This window comes from Pristiophorus japonicus, unplaced genomic scaffold (assembly GCF_044704955.1).
Source record: "Pristiophorus japonicus isolate sPriJap1 unplaced genomic scaffold, sPriJap1.hap1 HAP1_SCAFFOLD_671, whole genome shotgun sequence".
Taxonomy (NCBI): domain Eukaryota; kingdom Metazoa; phylum Chordata; class Chondrichthyes; family Pristiophoridae; genus Pristiophorus; species Pristiophorus japonicus.
The window spans coordinates 228,711-249,291 of NW_027254584.1; the positions used below are offsets into that span (position 1 = coordinate 228,711).

The following is a 20,581-nucleotide window of genomic DNA, read 5'->3' on the forward strand; positions in this document are numbered from 1 at the left end:
ATGGTTAGAATGTGGAATCCTCTTTCATACAGCATTGCTGATAGGAATACAGAAACAAGAGAAGGCCATTCAGCCCCTTGAGTCTGTTCCGCCATTCAATTAAATCATGGCATTATCTATATCTTAACTCCATCTGTCCTTTCTAAATCTTCCATATTCAAGGAAATACAAGCCTGGTCTATGCAACCTGTCCTCATAATTTAACCCTTTTCGCCCCTGTATCATTCTGATGAATCAACACTGCACCACCTCCAAGGCCAATATATCCTTCCTAAGATATGATGCCCAGAACTGAATGTAGTGCTCCAGATGAGGTCTGACCAGAGCTCTGTACAGCTGTAACATAACGTTACACCCTGTGTATTCCAGCTCCCTTGAATAAAGGCCAACATTTGTACCTCTCCACTAGCTTTTAGTGATTTCTGTACTTGAACCCCTAAATCCCTCTGCTTATCCACAGTTCCTAACTTCTCGCCATTAAGAAAATACTCTGATTTATCTTTCTCAGGTCCAAGCTGGATGACCTCACACTTTCCCACATTGAACTCCATCTGCCACAGTTCTGCCCACTCGTTTAACCAATCAATGTCCCTTTGCATCTTTCTGCTCCCATCTACACAAGTTACTGAGCCACCTAACTTAATGCTGTCAGCAAACCGAGATACACGGCTCTCTATTCCGTCATCCAACTCATTTATAAATAGTGAAAAGCTGCAGTCCCAGTCCAGATCCCTGGGTAACGCCACGGGTCACATCCTGTCAATTGGAGTACATACCCATTATCCCTACCCTCTGTCTCCTATCCAAGCCAATAGGTTGCCTCCAATTCTATGCGCTGTCATTTTTGTTAATGGTCTCTTATGTAGAGTCATGTAAAGTCCAAAAGTTATTTGAAAAGGGCATTAGGCACTTGCTGGAAAGGAGGATTTTAAAATATTTTTTTTAAAGGGCAAGACAAGGGAGCAGGAGAGTGGGATTAAAGCAGGTGACATGTGGAGAAAAACATTGGCACAAACGTGTTGGGCCAATGATCTGTTTCTGTTCTGGAATGTTCTACGATTCGAAAGGTGTGGATTAAGAAAATAAGAACAGTTCTGTAAGTTTTTCTTAACCTTCCTCCAATTCAAATGCATAATTCTAATAAACACTGTTACAAAGGGGATACTGTAAGATGGAAAATATGTGATTTTCACACCATACCTTAAAGTGCACATTTAAAGCTACTAAGAACTTTCAGCATTTAATGGCATAAAGTTCCTGGATCAAGAATTCTTTCCCTACAAGCTAAGACTTCCTGTTTACAAATAATACTCTCACCTGCTAATAATACTTATGAAAGAAAGCATCACAGTTACTGATATCAGAATTAGATATGGAGAGCAATTCTCCAGATATTTTAACAACGGACATCCTCAAGGACAGAAAGTATAAATTCTACCCAATACTGTCCAAAATATTATATGTCCTCTCAAAAAAAAAGATCTGTTTACGATCTTTGATAATGTTAAATCAGAAACTGGTTCTAAATGAAAAATTTGCAGGGCTGTAGGGAAAGGGCAGGAGAGTGGGACGAATTGGATCGCTCTTTCGAAGAGCCGGCACAGGAACGATGGCCTCCTTCTGTGCTGTAAGATTCTGTGATCAGCATATCAAAGCACAAATTTCTTTATGCTAGCAAGTATGAAACTCCTAATCACAAAGGCCCTTTTGTCAAAACAATTACATGCAATGAAACAATGTTGAGAGTTTTAATATTTGCAGACGAGATCCTCAGTTTATCTGGATTAGGATACAGTGCCAAACAAAGGGCCACTTACCTTTATATTTCTGATGCTGGCTATCTTGTCATCCATCTTCACAATTATACTTGATCCTTCCGCATTTTCTCTGGAGGAGAGAGACATGGATATAAGCAAATATACTTCACAATTGACATTCTTGGCATCAAAACCGCCTTTATTATGAAGAAGCAAAATGCTGACATTGCATTTCAAAACTCACTCTAATTATACATTTATGGTTTGTCATTTGTACTTATTGCAATTTGTTTGTCTCAAAACAATGATTTGAAATCCACTGCATCATATAATTTCACTTAATCTCTTCTTGAAAAACTATCCCAAAATGTGAAGTTAACAAAAAAACACTGCATCAAGTGTTAAATGAAAGTAATCCACTCGTCCACCATCCATCTGATCCATCCACTGTGTTGGTACAGGTTGAACCTCCTTATCCAGAACTCTTGGGACCTGGCCTGTTCTGGATAAGGGTTTTTCTGGGCGAGGGATGGTCACGTTAAATTGGACAGTACAGGTAATGAGCAAGGGGCAATCGGGGCTGGCTGGCTTGGGGCTGGGAGTGCAGCAGAGAGATCATTGGGGGGTGTCGCGGGGTCGGGCCAGCGATTGCAGGAGTTGGCAGTGAGGAAGGACTTCAATTTGTTCATGTCAGAGTTCTGCGCATGCACATCCGGTGGCCGGGAATGGTTCTGGACGAGGGGTGGTGCCAGCTAAGGGAGTTCTGGATAAGGGAGGCTCAACCTGTACAATAATAGGATAATTAAATCAATTTGGAAAGGATGCAGTCACTTTTGTTTCACAATTATGAATGCTGTCATTTTTGTACACACAAAATAGCCAGTATTTTTTAAATGCTCATGCACGCATGGTTCGCAACATAATTATGGTTTTCATCTACACTCTACTGTCAATAATACTAATAATCTACAATTATCTTCGTCATAGATCTAGTGGAAATTGGCAGCTGGAGCATTCAATCGGCTTACAACTCAGCACCTAATCAAAAGGTCCCATTGTCAACTCTCAGGACTAGTTTGAGGACATTTGTGTTTACCACAGTCACTAAATGGAAGGGGGAGTTGCATCAAATGGAGAAGAAACAAAACCCAATGCTGTCGGTTAATCACAGCGAGACACTGACCAGGTATTTCAAATCTGCATTCTAAACTATTTCATTTCCTGCCAAAATTAGATTGCGAGAGTGGGGAAAATGATCATTTTAGTACAATACAAATACAAGTTTGTTCTTTTAACGGGCCTGAAATTGCGGTCAGAGGCTTCACGTGGGCAAATGGCTCCGAACCACAAGTAAAATCCGCACAGGAAAGATGTGATTGCACTAGAGGGGGTACATGCGCACCCGGTGGCCGGGAATGGTTCTGGACAAGGAGTAATTATCCCCGGTGTCCTGGCCAATATTTATCCCTCAATTAACATAACAAAAACAGATTATCTGGTCATGATCACATTGCTGTTTGTGGGAGCTTGCTGTGTGTAAATTAGCTGCCGCGGTTCCCACATTACAACAGTGAGTACACTTCAAGAGTACTTCATTGGCTATAAAGCGCTTTGAGACGTCCGGTGGTCGTGAAAGGCGCTATATAAATCCAAGTCTTTTTTTCTTTTTTCTCTCAGGCCGGCCTCCCATCCTCCACCTTCGGTAAACTTGAGCTCATCCAAATCTCTGCTGCCCACATCCTATCCCGCACTAGGTTCTGATCACCTGTCCCTCCTCACCTTGCTTACCTACATTGGGTTCTAGTCCCCGGGCCTTCAATTTAAAATTCTCAACCTCATGTTTAAATCCCTTTGCGGCCTCGTCTCTCCCGATCTGTAACCTCCTCCAGCCCTACAATCCTCCCAGAATTCTCCATTCCTCCAATTCTGGCCTTTAAACCACCACTCCCCCAACGAGTCCCCTCTGCATCATCAATGGCGGCCATGCCTCCTGTCACCTCAGCCCCAAGCTCTGGAATTCCCTTTCTAAAACTCTCCACCTTTAAGGCCCTCCTTGAAGCCCACCTCATGGTTTTAGTCACCCCTTTAATCTCTCCTTCTTTGGCTCAGCGTCCATTTCTGAGGAGCGCCTTGGGAGGTTCTTCTACATTAAAGGTCCTTATATAAACGCAAGTTGCGGCTGCTGCTAAGTAAAAGTGGCCATGAGCTTATCACAACACTATAGAATCATTTCCTTTGGCAGAACATCAGTTATATTTCTGGTATTTTTAAACTAAATTTAATTAGCAGGGATTGAATTAAAATCTCCGACCCTGTACCAAAATATTATGGTCTTTAAAGAATTAGTTTAAAACCAAGCAACCCTTCAAATGTGGGATATTGTGTCCTGTTGTTTTTAATAACACATTAGTTACAATAAAACAAAATAAATTAATAACTAAGTGCAATTTCAAAAAGAAGAAAACACAGAAATAAAGCAACCAAGAATTGACTGATCTACAGTGGATTAAATTGCAAAACAAGTGGAACATAGAAATTTACAGTGCAGAAGGAGGCGGCCATTTTGGCCCATCGAGTCCATGCCGGCCGACAACGAGCCGCACGACCCTTGGTCAGCAGTACTGAAGGTTACATATAAACCTATGAACAATGACGGAAAGGCAAAAAGCACCCAACACAACTAGTCCGCCTCACACAACTGTGACACCCCTTATACTGAAACATTCTACACTCTACCACAACCGGAGCCATGTGATCTCCTGGGAGAGGCAAAAACCAGATTAAAAACCCAGGCCAATTTAGGGGGAAAAAAAAATATGGGAAAATTCCTCTCCAACCCATCCAGGCGATCGAAACTAGTCCAGGAGATCACCTTGGCCGTATTCGATTCTCTGCAGTATTTACCATTAATACTGTGTCGGCCAACAAAGGTCATCCAGTCTAGTCCCAATTACCAGCTCTAGGTTCGTAACCCTGCAGGTTACGGCATTTTAAACCATCTCTTAAAAGTGGTGAGGGTTTCTGCATCCACCACTCTTCCAGGCAGCGAGTTCCAGATCCCCACAACCCTCTACATGAAGAAGCACCCCCCCCCCCTCAAATCCCCTCTAAACCTTCCACCAATCGCCTTAAAACTATGCCTCCTCGTAATAGACCCCTCCACCAATGGAAATAGGTCCTTACTATCCACTATGTCCAGGTCCCTCAATATTTTGTACACCTCAATGAGGTCGCCTCTCAACCTCCTCTATTCCAATGAGAACAAACCCAGCCTATCCAATCTGTCCTCATAACTAAGATTCCCCATTCCAGGCAGCATCCGAGTAAATCTCCTCTGCACCCGCTCTAGTGCAATCATGTCCTTCCTATAATACGGTGACCAGAACTGCATGCAGTACTCCAGCTGTGGCCTAACCGAAGTATTATACAATTTAAGCATAACCTCCCTGCTCTTATATTCTATGCCTCGGCCAATAAAAGCAAGCATTCCGTATGCCTTCTTAACCACCTTATCCAGCTGGCCTGCTACTTTCAGGGATCTGTGGACAAGCACTTCAAGGTCCCTTTGTTCAAATGTGAGGTTATCCACTTTGGTGGTTAAAAACAGAGACTATTATCTGAATGGTGACAGATTAGGAAAAGGGGAGGTGCAACGAGACCTGGGTGTCATGGTACATCAGTCATTGAAGGTTGGCATGCAGGTACAGTAGGCGATTAAGAAAGCAAATGGCATGTTGGCCTTCATAGCGAGGGGATTTGAATACAGAGGCAGGGAGGTGTTACTACAGTTGTACAGGGCCTTGGTGAGGCCACACCTGGAGTATTCTGTGCAGTTTTGGTCTCCTAACTTGAGGAAGGACATTCTTGCTATTGAGGGAGTGCAGCGAAGGTTCACCAGACTGATTCCCGGGATGGTGGGACTGACCTATCAAGAAAGACTGGATCAACTGGGCTTGTATTCACTGGAGTTCAGAAGAATGAGAGGGGATCTCATAGAAACGTTTAAAATTCTGACGGGTTTAGACAGGTTAGATGCAGGAAGAATGTTCCCAATGTTGGGGAAGTCCAGAACCAGGGGTCACAGTCTAAGGATAAGGGGTAAGCCATTTAGGACCGAGATGAGGAGAAACTTCTTCACCCAGAGAGTGGTGAACCTGTGGAATTCTCTACCACAGGAAGTTGTTGAGGCCAACTCACTAAATATATTCAAAAAGGAGTTAGATGTAGTCCTTACTACTAGGGGGACCAAGGGGTATGGCGGGAAAGCAGGAATGCGGTACTGAAGTTGCATGTTCAGCCATGAACTCATTGAATGGTGGTGCAGGCTCGAAGGGCCGAATGGCCTACTCCTGCACCTATTTTCTATGTTTCTATCTACACTATTAAGTGGCCTACCACTTAATGTGTATACCCTTTCCTTATTAGCCCTCCAAAAGTGCATTACCTCACACTTCTCTGAATTAAATCTCATTTGCCATTGCTCTGCCCACCTGACCAGTAGATTGATAACCTCCTGCAGCCCATGACTTTCTTCTTCATTATCAACCACACAGCCAATTTTAGTGTAATCGGCAAACTTCTTAATCGTACTCCCTGTTGTGTACAGAAGAACTCCACGAGGCTGAGTACTGTGAGCTAAACTGAGTACTGTGACCTTAGTCTTCTTTATTACAACTCCAGAGTGCCTAAACAACATGGCAGCCAACCTTTTATACTGACCCCTGCACCTGTGTGCAGGTGACCATTAGGACTTCAACAGTCACTCCCTCTGGTGGCAAGTATTACATAGTTACATACATAACACTCCCTATATTCAAATCTAAATCATTAATATATACCACAAAAAGCAAGGGACCCAGTACTGAGCTCTGTGGAACCCCACTGGAAACATCCTTCCAGTCATTTGCTTCCTATCTCCAAGCCAATTTTGGATCCAACTTGCCACTTTGACCTGGATCCCATGGGCTTTAACCTTATTGACCAGCACTACATCGTATGCACTACCCTCATCGACCCTCTTGGTTACCTCCTCAAAAAATTCAATCAGGTTAGTCCCTTAACAAATCCGTGCTGAGTGTCCCCAATTAATCCTTGCCTTTCCAAACGTAGATTTATCCTGTCTTTCAGGATTTTTTCCAATAATTTTCCCACCACTGAGGTTAGGCTGACAGACCTGTAATTACTCGGCCTATCCCTTTCTCCCTTCTTAAACAAGGGTACTACATTGGCAGTCCTCCGGCACCATGCCCAAATCCAAAGAGGACTGGAAAATGATGGTCAAGGCCTCTGCTATTTCCTCTTTTACTTTGCTCAACAGCCTGGGATGCATTTCATCCGAGCCTGGGGACTTATCTACTTTCAAAGCTGCTAAACCCCTTAATACTTCCTCGCTCTCTATATTTATTTCATCCAGAATATCACACTCCTCCTCGAAAACAGTATCTGCATTGCCCCTTTCCTTTGTGAAAACAGATGCAAAGTATTCGTTAAGAACCTTACCAGCATCTTCCGCCTCCTCACAAAGATTACCCTCATGGTCTGTAATAGGCCCTGCCCTTTCTTTAATTACCCTCTTATTCTTAATATATTTATAGAACATCTTAGGGTTTTCCTTAATTTTACTTGCCAAGAATTTCTCGTGTTCTCTCTTAGCATTCCCAACATCCTTTTAAATCCACTCCAGAACGGGCATATCCTTGGTAAACAGAAGGAGGGCATAAAAGGAAAAAGAGGGGACACCCAGAAAAGCCAATACAAAGCACCCAAACCTGGAACCTATATATTTTTTTGTTGATGGAGTAAATAAGGAGAAACTGCTTCCAGTGGCAGAAGGCTCAGTAACCAGAGGACAAAGATTTAAGATAATTGGCAAAAGAATCAAGGGGGAGGCGAGGGAAATTTCAAAGAGCACAATGGGCCGAATGGCCTCTTTCTGTGTGTTAAGACTCTATGATTCGATGAAGGAAAGGAGCCAGCAGGGAAAACAAAGAGAGGGCCAAAAGTGGCGAGAGCAAATCCAAGAAATGATGCGCGGTGTGCTCAATCACAAGCCACTCTGGGGAGAAGCAAGGAAAGAAAAGAGGAATCAGAGATGTTGGAACCTCCTGATTGGGCTGTAGAGGAGCAAAAGGATCTAGCGGGATAGACGTTCAAATCATTAAAAGCAGGTTAACAAAGCACTGGGGTTCATTTCCAGAGTAAGAGAATTGCAAAGCAGCGAAATTATGTTAAACATGTATAGAACCTTGGTTAGACCACACATGGAGTACTGTGTACAGTTCTGGTCTCCATATTATGAAAAGTATATAGACACTGCAGAAGGTGCAAAATAGATTGACAATATCATCAAAAGTGAGAGGTTATAAGTATACAAAATGGCTGAACATACTGGGGCTCTTTTCTCTAGAAAAGAGAAGGCTGAAGGATGATCTAAAAGAGATCTTTAAAATTATGAAGGGGTTTGATAGGGTAGGGTAGATGTAGAGCACTAATAAATCCAATAAGGAATTCAGGAGAAACCTCTTTACGCAGAGAGTGGTTAGAATGTTGAGCTTGCTAGCACATGGAGTAGTTAAGGTTAATACCAGGGTGCCTTAAAGGGGAAGCGAGATAAGTACATGAGGGAGAAAGGAATAGAAGGATATGAAGGTAGAGTGAGATGAAGTGAGGTAAGAGGATGCTCGTGTGGAACATGAACAAGTTGGGCCGAACGGCCTGTTTCTGTGCTGTAAATACTATATAATCCTCTTGACCCAGGCAACAAACGGAGGAACACCTACTTTATGCCAAAGCATTGGGATTCAGCATCTTAGTTTAGTCTCCAGTGACAAACCTGCATACAAAGAGAATGGGGAAGGAAGGCTTTCCACAGTGTGACATGACAGTGATTGAGGTTAACCAACTGACACTTTAAACTCCCTCAAAACCAATCAAAAATAGTTTTATAAATGAACTAAACAACTCTCGAAGCCAGTTTGTTCACTGCTTACTTTTATGTCTTAAACACACTATTACATTCCCCAGCGAATGCAAACATAGGATGGACAGGCAATAAAAAGAGATCTCTCCCCCACCCCCGCCCCAAGTACATTATGACTAAATTCATTGCAGTGACACCTTTAAATTTGTCTTACGGTGATAAATAAGATTGCAGCTTGCATCCGACAATATTTAGGTTGGAACATGGGTTTATTTTTAATCATAACTTGTAAATTTGATGCATTGTTTCCTTCAAATTACTTAAATTTTTCACTCCCAATTCCACACACAGTTTGACAATTACCAACAGCAGTGCTCAACAGGAGATGAACACAGGGAGCAGCTGCAGTGCTCCAGCGCACCAGTACATTGCTGCACAACATCACAAAGTGTGTCACTCCACACCTCGACAGGGCAAGCTTCTGATCTCCGCCTCATCAACTGCACAAGGCAGCAAGCAGATTTATTACTCCACCAGGAGGAAGGCAACAACTGAAAGACAGATCAATCAGTTTTTTACCCCATAACGGTCAGCTCAACAGTGTTCGACAAAGCTCGTGCACAGGTCAGCTTCACCCTCGTTCCACGAACCCCAAAAGCCATCTTTAATGAGATGTTTTTTTTGTACCAAGTTTTGTATCAAAAAACTTGGACCAAAGTGTTTGCTTGCATCCAGTTGATAAACCACCCACATAATCAACCATCAAACACTGACAATATAGCAAGCAATAGTGGTGTAATTAGATGTTAGCTGTGGCTCTGTGGTAGCACTCTTGCCTCCGAATCAGAGACTTGAGCACAAAATCCAGGCTGACTCTCCAGTGCAGCACTGAGTGAGCACTGCACTGTCGGAGGTGCCGTCTTTCAGATGAGACGTTAAACCGAGGCCGCATCTGCTCTCTCAGTTGGACGTAAAAGATCCCATCACACTATTCCGGTGTCCTGGCCAATAGTTATCCCTCAACCACCGTCACTAAAACAGATCATCTGGTCATTATCTCATTGCTGTTTGTGGGACCTTGCTGTGTGCAAAATAGCAGCCACATTTCCTACATTACAGCAGTGACGACACTTCAAAAGTACTTCACTGGCTGTAAAGCGCTATATAAATACACGTTCTTTCTTTCATAGTGGTTCTGCAATATAAACCTGCAGAACCACTTTAAGGATTGTTCAAATGATCTTTAAAAGACACTTATACATTAACTTTGCAATTCTGTCCCCACCCTATATGTCAATTATATTGTGACAGTGAAGTATTTAACCTCTGTCGACCCAATGGAAGTTTAGGCGATTCTCACTGATCAAAGGTCAGTGTAATGTCTTTGCTTCATGGGTTCTTTGCTTAAGAATTCATAGCAACACATTGCTATTAAGAACTAGTTGGTTTATTAGCAAAGGTTTAATAATCACACGACACATTACCAGTTCAACTATTTTAGTTGTGCACTTTAAACAAATGCCTCCTGCAAGGGGGGGGGTCACACTCCAAAATACATTTTTTTCCAGTGCCCCTTTTTTTTGGGGGGAGGGGGTTTAGGGCACTAAAACTAGAAATTATACAATTGCCCCTGGCTAAGAGGGGGGGGGGGGGCACTAAAACAGGCAAATTAAACTCTAAACTTAAATGATCAAATTAAAATTTGGTTGCCGGGGGTGATGATACACTCCAGTCCCTCCGGCGCCCACCTCTCGCGGAAGGCTGCGAGCGTACCGGTGGACACCGCGTGCTCAATCTCCAGGGACACCCTGGCTCGAATGTAACTGCGGAAGAGAGGCAGGCAGTCGGGCTGAACGACCCCCTCGACCGCCCGCTGCCTGGACCGGTTAATGGCCACCTTGGCCGTGCCCAGGAGCAGTCCTACGAGGAGGCCTTCGGACCTACCCGCTCCCCTCCACACAGGGTGCCCAAAGATCAGGAATGTGGGACTGCAGTGCAACCAGAATTTAAGGAGCAGCCCCTTCAAATAATGGAACAGGGGCTGCAACCTCGCACATTCGATAAAAACATGGAACACGGACTCTGCCAGACCGCAGAAATTGCAAGCGGCCTGGGAGCCCGTGAACTGACTTAAAAACTTATTGCATGGGACTGCTCCGTGCACCACCCTCTAGGCCAAGTCCCTAATAAATAGGGGGAGGACTCCCGCGTAGAGAGCGCTTAATTGGGGACCCCCCGCCTCCTCCGGACGGCAGACGAGGATGGCAACGTGGAGAGTGTGCAAGAGCAGCCCGTACAGGAATCCCCTCCGTGCAGAACTGAAAGGCATCAACAGCTCTACAACTCTTTTGTAGAAAACAAAATAAACAATTAAATCAAGTGCCCCCTAATCTGGGGGACACTCCAATGCTTAAAAAAAAAGAGCCTTGATGTTATTTTTGTGGGTTTTTATGGGCACTAAAAAGTATATTATACAAGTGCCCCCTATAAAAGGGGAGGGGGACACTAAAACTGGCAATAAAACAAATTAAACTTTAAAACATATAAAATCAAATTAAAATTTGGTTGCTGGGGGTGATGATGCACTCCAGTCCCTCCGGCGCCCATCTCTCGTGGAAGGCCGCGAGCGTACCGGTGGACACCGCGTGCTCCATCTTCAAGGACACCCTGGCTCGGATGTAAGTGTGGAAGAGAGGCAGGCAGTCAGGCTGAACGACCCCCTTGACCGGCTGATGACACTCTTGGCCATGCCCAGGAGCAGTCCTACGAGGAGGCCTTCGGACCTACCCACTCCCCTCCGCACAGGGTGCCCAAAGATCAGGAGCGTGGGACTGAAGTGCAACCAGAAATTGAGGAGCAGCCCCTTTAAATAATGGAACAGGGGCTGCAACCTCGCAGAATCAGTAAAAACATGGAACACGGACTCCTCTAGACCGCAGAAATTGCAAGCGGCCTGGGAGCCCGTGAACCGATTTAAAAACTTATTGCATGGGACTGCTCCGTCTACCACCCTCCAGGCCAAGTCCCCAATAAATAGGGGGAGGACTCCCGCGTAGAGAGCGCTTAATTGGGGACCACCACCTCCTCCGGACGGCAGACGAGGATGGCAACGTGGAGGGTGTGCAAGAGCAGCCCGTACAGGAATCCCCTCGGCGCAGAACTGAAAGGCATCAACAGCTCTACAAACCTGTGAGCATACTCTCAGGTGCATACATTAGTCAGTTTGCCATTACTCTTCTGTGACTCAGACTATAGGTAAAGGCACAGAGTTCAGGAAGCATTTCAGCAGTACCTGTACAGCTCCGAGTCCTGGGTGCTGTGGAAACCACATTCTTTATACAACAGGGCAGGTTCTGCAGCATCCGTGCCAACACATCAACAGCTTTGCATGTACAACTGTTTTCAAGCTGCAACTATGAATATGATGTAAAACATATGCACTGACCAGCAAGCCCAAAACCATTGCACTAGCCAAAAAACTAAGTCACACAAGGGCACTGCTTCCTATTGTAAATCTAATCTTGATTGCACTGTCAAAGAGCAGCGTTTCCTCCAGAGGCACCCACAGAAGTAACTGGGCAATGTAAATTGTCTATTGAGACAGAAATTTCATCTTCTTAACTTTTACAGCACTGTAAGAGATCCCCTCCAACAAGAGCTTTCATTTCTAAAGCTCCTTTAATGTAGTGAAACTTCCCAAGGCGCTTCACAGGAGCATAATCAGACAAAATTTGACATTGAGCCACAGAAGGCGATATTAGGACATGTGACCAAAAGCTTGGTCAAATAGATAGGTTTTAAGGAGAGTCATAAAAGTGGAGAGAGAGAGAGGCAGAGATGTTTAGGGAGGGAATTCCAGAACTTGGGGCTGAGACGGCTGAAGCCTCAGACACCAATTGTAAGCCAAGAAAGTGGAGGAAGCACAAGTGGAACACAGAGATCTCGGAGGGCTGGAGGTGGTTACAGAGATAGGGAGGGCGAAGCCATGGAGGGATTTGAACACGGGAATGAGAATTTTAAAATCGAGGCGTTGCTGGACCAGGAGCCAGTGTAGGCAGCGAGCACAGGTCTAATGATGAACAGGACTTGGTGTGAGTTAGGATATGAGCAGCAGAGATTTGGATAAGCTCAAATTTATGCAATGTGGAAGATGGAGGTCAGGCCAGGAGAGCATTGGAATAGTCAAGCTTAGAGCTAATAAATGGATAGATGTGGGTTTCCTAATAGTTTCTATTACTGATGGAGTCAAGGAGAACTTAGAGCTCCAGCAAGAATGTGTAAAATTATAATTCTCTATAGATTTTAATATTTCAAATTTATATTGAAATGTTATTTTACAGTAATTTTATATTTAGGAATAAGCATTTACCATTTATCTTCTGAATTAAGTGAATTATAAATAAACTCCGTAACGATGCATAAAATGCAATCTTCGGAGTGACTACCAATGGTACATTGTTCATAATTTATATTTTAATGTAAGTCTTTATGAATGGGTAAGTTTTCTGTCGATCTCTATTTCCCTAACAGACAAACCAAACTATCTGTTTAGATGTTAGATGACAGAAAACATACACAATGGATTATTTCAACAAGTTTTTCCAGAAATTCAGTATGCAAAGCACACTGGAAGGTGATGTGCTGATTACTTTATGGTCATATCTGACAGCAATACAATAGTCACTTGCTTGCCTTCAACATCATATTTTTAAGCAGTATTTTACTCAAGATGTCCAAATGGCAAGTAAAAGATAGGTCAGAGGAACTTTTTGGGGGGGAAAGGGGGCTGACGTTTTTGCTGCTTCAAGTGAAAGCAGAAATTAAAATGTAAAGAATTTGCATTTATAGTACCTTTAACATAGTAACATGGACCATGTACAGTAGACACCTCAAGTCGCTGGAGAAATGCCACTAACAATGTCTCCGCAAGATCCTACAAGTTCCCTGGGAGGACAGACGCACCAACATTAGCGCCTCGACCAAGCCAACATCCCCAGCATTGAAGCACTGATCACATTTGATCAGCTCCGCTGGGCAGGCCACATTGCCCGCATGCCAGACACGAGTCTCCCAAAGTAAGCGCTCTACTCGGAACTCCTTCACGGCAAACAAGCCAAAGGTGGGCAGCGGAAACGTTACAGGGACACCCTCAAAGCCTCCCTGATAAAGTGCAACATCCCCACTGACACCTGGGAGTCCCTGGCCAAAGACTGCCCTAAGTGGAGGAAGTGCATCCGGGAGGGCGCTGAGCACCTCGAGTCTCATCGCGAGAGCATGCAGAAAATAAGCGCAGGCAACAGAAAGAGCGTGCAGCAAATCTGTCCCACCCACCCTTTCCCTCAACGACTATCTGTCCCACCTGTGACAGGGACTGTGGTTCGCGTATTGGACTGTTCAGCCACCTAAGGACTCATTTTAAAGAGTAGAAGCAAGTCTTCCTCGATTCCAAGGGACTGCCTATGATGATGATGATGATGATGAACATAGTAAAACAACCCAAGGCACTTCACAGGAGCCGAATCAGAGACCACAAGACGATATTAGGGCAGGTGACCAAAAGCTTGGTCAAAGAGCTAGGTTTTAAGGAACATCTTAAAAGAGAGGTAGAATATCATTTTTTACTCCATTAGGTTTCTTTTGGCCAAAATTAACAAACATCAAATTTGGGCCCCTTTGCAACTAAGACAAGTGTACATTTAAGGCATCTCTCAAAGTCACAGTCTGCATTTTCAGGTAAAGACAGACATGCCACTTAGCCACCTGTTTGCAGTGCTTCTGAACTGCAATCTCCACTGACCTCCAATTCAATCTGTGCACCACAAGCTGCAAGATTGTAATACCACAAGAGTTTATACCTGTACTGTGCAAAGCTCTAGGGGAAGTCAGAGTACAAAACATGTCAAATGTTGCCGGAAGATATTTTGATAAAACTCACACTAAGTGCAGTAATACAATTTTATCAACCATGAATAGTTGATGAAAGTCCATGAAAGCAGAGAATAGTTTCAGCTTTTTTCCAATGCATACATAATGTTTTTTTAAATCAACTTGAGTTAAAATAAAACTAAAATCACAAAATACTGCAAGTGTTTCACTTTGTGCTTGTTGCTGATCAAAGTTTGAGGAAAATGTATACAACATACACCACCAACAGCTGAAAGGTTCCCTCCAGGGACATTCTGACAGGGAAATGTTTAGCTTTCAGACCAGTAAGATATGTCTTCATCAAGCCCTTGCCAGAACTTGGCTTTCCCTCTCTAAATTGTCAGTACAGATGAGGTCTACGGTTTCAAAAATTAACCACTCACAAACTTTCTTGTGTTTGTTTTTAAAATGTTATATCCTTTAAAAACCAAAGGAGAAAAAAAAGTTTACAATTATATTCCCTTTCATTTAGACTGATGTAATGGCAATCAGATGCCATTAAAACATGTTATTACATCTGCATTCATTAGTGTTCACAAAAACACTATGGTAAAACAACTTAATTAAACAATCCTTTTTTTGCATTCAAACCTGTTATATAAACAAGCATTAGAAAATATTTACACTAAATAAAAGCAATGATGTTGCAGGGAACACAAATTGGCTCAGTCCCCAAAACAGTACATATATTTTTCACACATATATATTTACAGTTATGTATCACACAGAGCAGATTCTAGTCTATCTGGAATACTCCATTTCGAAGACAGTCAATTCGAATGAGCAAACTGCTGCAATAATACCGACCAGATATGTCGTTGTAACCAAATTTGGAAACATTTTTCTTTATAAAAGACAGCTATTGCAAACGGCTCCTGATGTTCTGACATCCCCCATTCTTTCCCCACCCAACAAAGCTACAAAATGACGTTGTATAGTCCAATTACAATCTCAGGTACAACACAAAGTTCTTTCGTTTATTAGGATCTGTCATCAGAGACAAAAATCAATTCTGAATAAGACATCGGGGTGAACTCTGAAAGCTAACCCAAAAGGAGACAATTAAATCCCAGACATCTATCTCCACAATTCACTGCTGTGCAGCACTTTGGCAGATCTCAGTCTGAGAAACGCACAGTCCCAACTTTTTAAAGCCACAATTTAAAGTTACTCCCACCGCGCCCCCACGGCGAGGTACCACCGTTCCCCTTCACCCCACACCCATTCGCGCACTTGGCTTTATTAGTTTGACAGATATTGACTGCTCCCCGTCTCTCCCTCCCCTCAAACTCACTCACTCACACACTCTCCCCCCATTCACTCACTCACCCGCTCTCCCCCCTCAATCACTCTCCCCTCACTCACTCACCTTTTGCTCAGAGGCCGGACCCTCACAGCCACTTTCACATTCGCCATGGGTGAGGGAGTGGGCGCAGAGTTACTTCAGCCCTCAGGTCTGGGTGTCATTTTCCGTGGTGATGAGTTAGTTATCCGGAGTTTGCTCGGCCCGCCGCCGCCTCCTCTCCCACCGGCCGGCCGCGCGACCCACCACCTCCCCCGAACCGGTCCGCATTGGGCAGGGGGCGGGGCCGCGCGTAATCACAGCGAGTGGGCGGGGCAGACCCGCTGTCAATCACACAGACTGGGTATGGTGGGCCCGCTGTCAATCACAGCGAGTAGGCGGGGCGGGACCGCTGTCAATCAGAGGCACTGTGCGGGGCGGGTCCCGCTGTCAATCACAGCGAGTGGACGGGGAGAGCACGCTGTCAATCACAGACACTGGGCTGTGAATATATTTGGGCGGTCCACATGTGTGATTGGGCGGCCGGCGAGGGGTCATGACGGACACGCGGTCTGCCAATCACATTGTGGGTGTGCGGAGCTCCGATTAAAAGATCGCCCATTTGTACCTCTCTGACCGAGTGAGAGTGAGAGTGACAGACTGGGGAGGAGAGTGACTGGGGAGAGAGAGAGAGAGAGAGAGAGATAGATAGATAGATAGATAGAGAGACTGGGGGGCTGAGGGAGAGAGGATGGGGGGCTGAGGGAGAGAGAAAGAGAGAGAGAGAGAGAGACTGGGGAGAGAGAGAGAGAGAGACTGGGGAGAGAGAGAGAGAGAGATTGCAGGGAAGAGGGAGAGACTGGGGGAGAGAGAGAGAGAGAGAGAGAGAGACTGGGGAGAGAGAAAGAAAGACTGTGGAGGGGGGGGTAGAGAGAGGGAGAGACTGGGTGGAGTGGGGAGAGAGTGAGACTGGGGAGAGAGGGACTGCGGGGGGAGAGAGGGACTGCGGGGGGGGAGAGAGAGTGTGACTGTGGGGCGAGAGAGAGAGACTGGGGGGGCGGGGAGGAGAGAGAGCGACTGGGGGGCGGGGAGGAGAGAGAGAGACTGGGGGAGTGAGAGAGAGACACACAGACACAGACAGACTAAGGCGGAGAGACTGATGGAGAGAGAGAGAGACTGGGGGTGGAGAGCGAGAGAGAGACTGGGGGGAGAGAGAGAGAGACTGGGGGGAGAGAGAGAGAGAGAGAGAGTGAGAGACGGAGAGAGAGAGACTGGGGGGAGGGAGACAGAGAGATTGGGCGGGGGGGGGGGAGAGAGAGAACGGGAGAGAGAGCGAGAAAGACTGGGCGGAGAGAGTGAGAGAGACTAGGGGGCGAGAGAGAGAGAGAGAGAGACTGGGGGTAGAGAGAGAGAGAGTGAGTGAGAGAGAGACTGGGTGAGAAAGAGAGACTGGGCAAGAAAGAGAGAGAGAGAGACGGTGGGGGAAGAGAGAGACTGGGGAGAGCGAGAGAGAGAGAATGGGTTGGGGGAGAGAGAGAGAGATAAACTGGGGTGGGGGGGAAGAGAGAGAGAGAGAGAGAGAGACTGGGGGGGGGAAAGAGATAGAGAGACTGGGGGAGAAAGAGAGACTGAGAGAGAGAGACGGAGGGGGAGAGAGAGACTGGGGAGAGCGAGAGACTGGGCGTGAGAGAAAGAGAGAGAGAGAGAGAGAGACCGGGGGGGGGGAGGAGAGGGACCGGGTGGGGGGGGAGGGAGAGAAAGACGGGGGGGTGAGAGCGAGCGACTGGGGAGAGAGGGCAAGAGACTGAGCGAGAGACTGGGGAGAGAGAGAGAGAGCGAGAGACTGGGGAGAGAGAGAGAGAGAGTGAGACTGGGGAGAGAGAGAGAGAGAGAGTGAGACTGGGGGGGGAGAGAGAGAGAGAGAGAGAGAGTGAGACTGGGGAGAGAGAGAGAGACTGGGGGAAGGGAGAGAGAGAGAGACTGCATGGAAGAGGGAGAGAGAAAGAGAGACTGGGGGGGTAGAGAGAGAGAGTGAGAGACTGGGGGGAGAGCGATCGAGAGAGACTGGGGAGGAGAGGGAGAGAGACTGGTCGGGGTGGGGGAGAGAGAGAGAGACGGGGGGGGGGGGAGAGAGAGAGAGAGAGATTGGGATGGGGGTGCGGGAGAGAGAGAGCGTGAGTGACTTGGGGGGGGGGGAAGAGAGACTGGGGGGGTAGAGAGAGAGAGAGACTGGGGGGGGGAGAGAGAGAGAGAGAGAGAGAGACTGGGGCGGAGAGAGAATGAGAGAGAGAGGGGGGGGGAGGGAGAGAAAGACTGGGGGGGGGAGGGAGAGAGAGACTGGGGGGGAAGAGAGAGAGAGAGAGACTGTGGGGGGGGAGAGAGAGAGGCAGAGAGACTGGGGAGAGAGAGAGAGAGAGAGAGAGAGAGATTGACTGGTGAGGGGAGAGAGAGACTGGGGGGAGAGAGAGAGACTGGGGGGAGAGAGATCGAGAGAGACTGGGGAGGAGAGGGAGAGGGAGAGAGAGACTGGGGGGGGGAGACAGACAGACAGAGAGAGAGAGAGAGACTCTGGGGTGGTAGAGAGAGAGAGAGAGAGAGAGACTGGGGGGGAGTGAGAGAGAGAGAGAGAGAGAGAGAGACTGGGGAGGAGAGAGAGAGACTGGGGGGGAGAGGGAGAGAGAGACTGGGGGGGAGGGAGAGAGAGAGAGAGAGAGACTGGTCGGGGGGGGGGGGGGAGAGAGAGAGAGAGAGAGAGAGAGACGGGGAGAGAGAGAGAGATTGGGGAGAAAGAGAGAGAGAGACTGGAGAGAGAGATCGAGAGAGACGGGGGGATAGAGATCGAGAGAGACTGGGGGTTAAGAGAGAGAGACTGGTAGGGGGGGGAGAGAGAGACTGGGGCGGGGGTGCAGGAGAGAGAGAGCGAGAGTGACTGGGGGGGGAGAGAGAGAGAGAGAGAGAGAGACTGGGGGGAGAGAGATAGAGAGAGAGTTTGACTGGTGGGGGAAGAGAGAGAGAGACTGGGGGGAGAGAGATCGAGAGAGACTGGGGAGGAGAGGGAGTGAGAGACTGGTCGGGGGGGGGGGCCGGAGAGAGAGAGAGAGAGACTGGGGGGGAGAGGGAGAGAGAGACTGGGGGGGAGGGAGAGAGAGAGATTGGGGAGAAAGAGAGAGAGAGAGAGACTGGAAAGAGAGATCGAGAGAGACGGGGGGATAGAGATCGAGAGAGACTGGGGGGGTAAGAGAGAGAGACTGGTCGGGGGGGAGAGAGAGAGAGAGAGAGAGACTGGGGGGGGGGGGAGAGAGAGAGGCAGAGAGACTGGGGAGAGAGAGAGAGACTGGGGGAGAGAGAGAGAGAGAGAGATTGACTGGTGGGGGGTGAGAGAGAGAGACTGGGGTGAGAGAGAGAGACTGGGGGGAGAGAGAGAGACTGGGGCGGGGGTGCAGGAGAGAGAGAGCGAGAGTGACTGGGGGGGGAGAGGGAGCGAGAGAGAGACTGGGGGGGGAGAGAGAGAGTGAGACTGGGCTGGGGGGGAAGAGAGACTGGGGGGTAGAGAGAGAGAGAGACTGGGGGAGAGAGAGAGAGAGAGAGACTGGGGCAGAGAGAGAGAGAGAGAGAGAGAGACGGGGGAGGGAGAGAGAGAGACTGGGGGGGGAGAGAGAGAGAGACTGGGGGGGGAGAGAGAGAGAGAGAGAGAGCCAGAGCGACTGGGGAGAGAGAGAGAGAGAGAGAGAGACTGGGGGGAGAGAGAGAGAGAGAGAGAGATTGACTGGTGGGGGGAGAGAGAGAGAGAGAGAGAGAGAGAGAGACTGACTGGGGGGAGAGAGATCGAGAGAGACTGGGGAGGAGAGACTGGGGGAGAGGGAGAGAGACTGGAGGAGAGAGAGAGAGACTGGAGGAGAGAGAGAGAGACTGAGGGGAGAGAGAGAGAGAGAGAGACTGGGGGGAGAGAGAGTCTGGGGGCGGGATGAGTGAGAGACCGGGGGAGAGAGAGAGAGAGAGAGAGAGACTGGGGCGGAGCGAGAAAGAGAGAGAGAGAGAGAGAGAGAGAGAGAGACTTGGGGGGTGGGGGTGGGAGAGAGAGAGAGAGAGAGAGAGCGAGAGTGACGGGTGGGGGGGGGGAGAGACTGGGCGAGAGAGAGAGAGAGAGACTGGGGGGTGCAGAGACGGGGAGAGAGAGAGAGAGAGAGAGAGACTGGGGGAGAGAGCGAGAGAGAGAGGCAGACAGACTAAGGCGGAGAGAGTGATGGAGAGAGAGAGACTGGGGGTGGAGAGAGAAAGAGACAGGGTGGAGAGAGAGAGAGACTGGGAGGAGGGAGACAGAGAGACAAGGAGGGGAGCGAGCGAGAGAGAAACAGGGGGAAGAGAGAGTGAGAGACTGGACGGAGAGAGAGAGAGAGAGACTGAGGGAGAGAGAGAGAGAGAGAGACTGCGGGAGAGACGGGGGGAGAGAGAGAGAGAGAGAGAGAGAGTGACTGGGGTGGAGAGAGAGAGAGAGAGAGAGAGACTGGGGTGGAGAGAGAGCGAGAGAGACTGGAGGGATAGAGTGAGATACTAGGGGTGGAGAGACAGACTGCAGGGGAGGGGAGAGAGAGATGAAGAGACTGGGGTGGAGAGAGAGAGAGAGAGAGAGAGAGAGTGACTGGGGTGGAACGAGAGAGAGAGAGAGAGAGAGACTGGGGTCGAGAGAGAGAGAGAGAG

The 20,581-nt window shown here is 47.3% G+C and overlaps 1 protein-coding gene across 1 annotated transcript in view; it reads right to left on the reverse strand.

Moving 5' to 3' along the window:
* LOC139256010 (stAR-related lipid transfer protein 9-like) overlaps positions 1–16,159 on the reverse strand; it is a gene marked incomplete at its 3' end in the record, with an annotated part of 238,609 nt that extends 222,450 nt beyond the window's left edge. Inside the window, exons 1-2 of the mRNA XM_070874078.1 lie at positions 15,971–16,159; positions 1,818–1,887 (exon numbers count right to left, since the gene is read on the reverse strand). Of these exons, the coding sequence (XP_070730179.1) occupies positions 1,818–1,887; positions 15,971–16,017 (117 nt within the window). The remainder of the gene's footprint in view (positions 1–1,817; positions 1,888–15,970) is intronic.
* Positions 16,160–20,581: the final 4,422 nt, after the last annotated feature.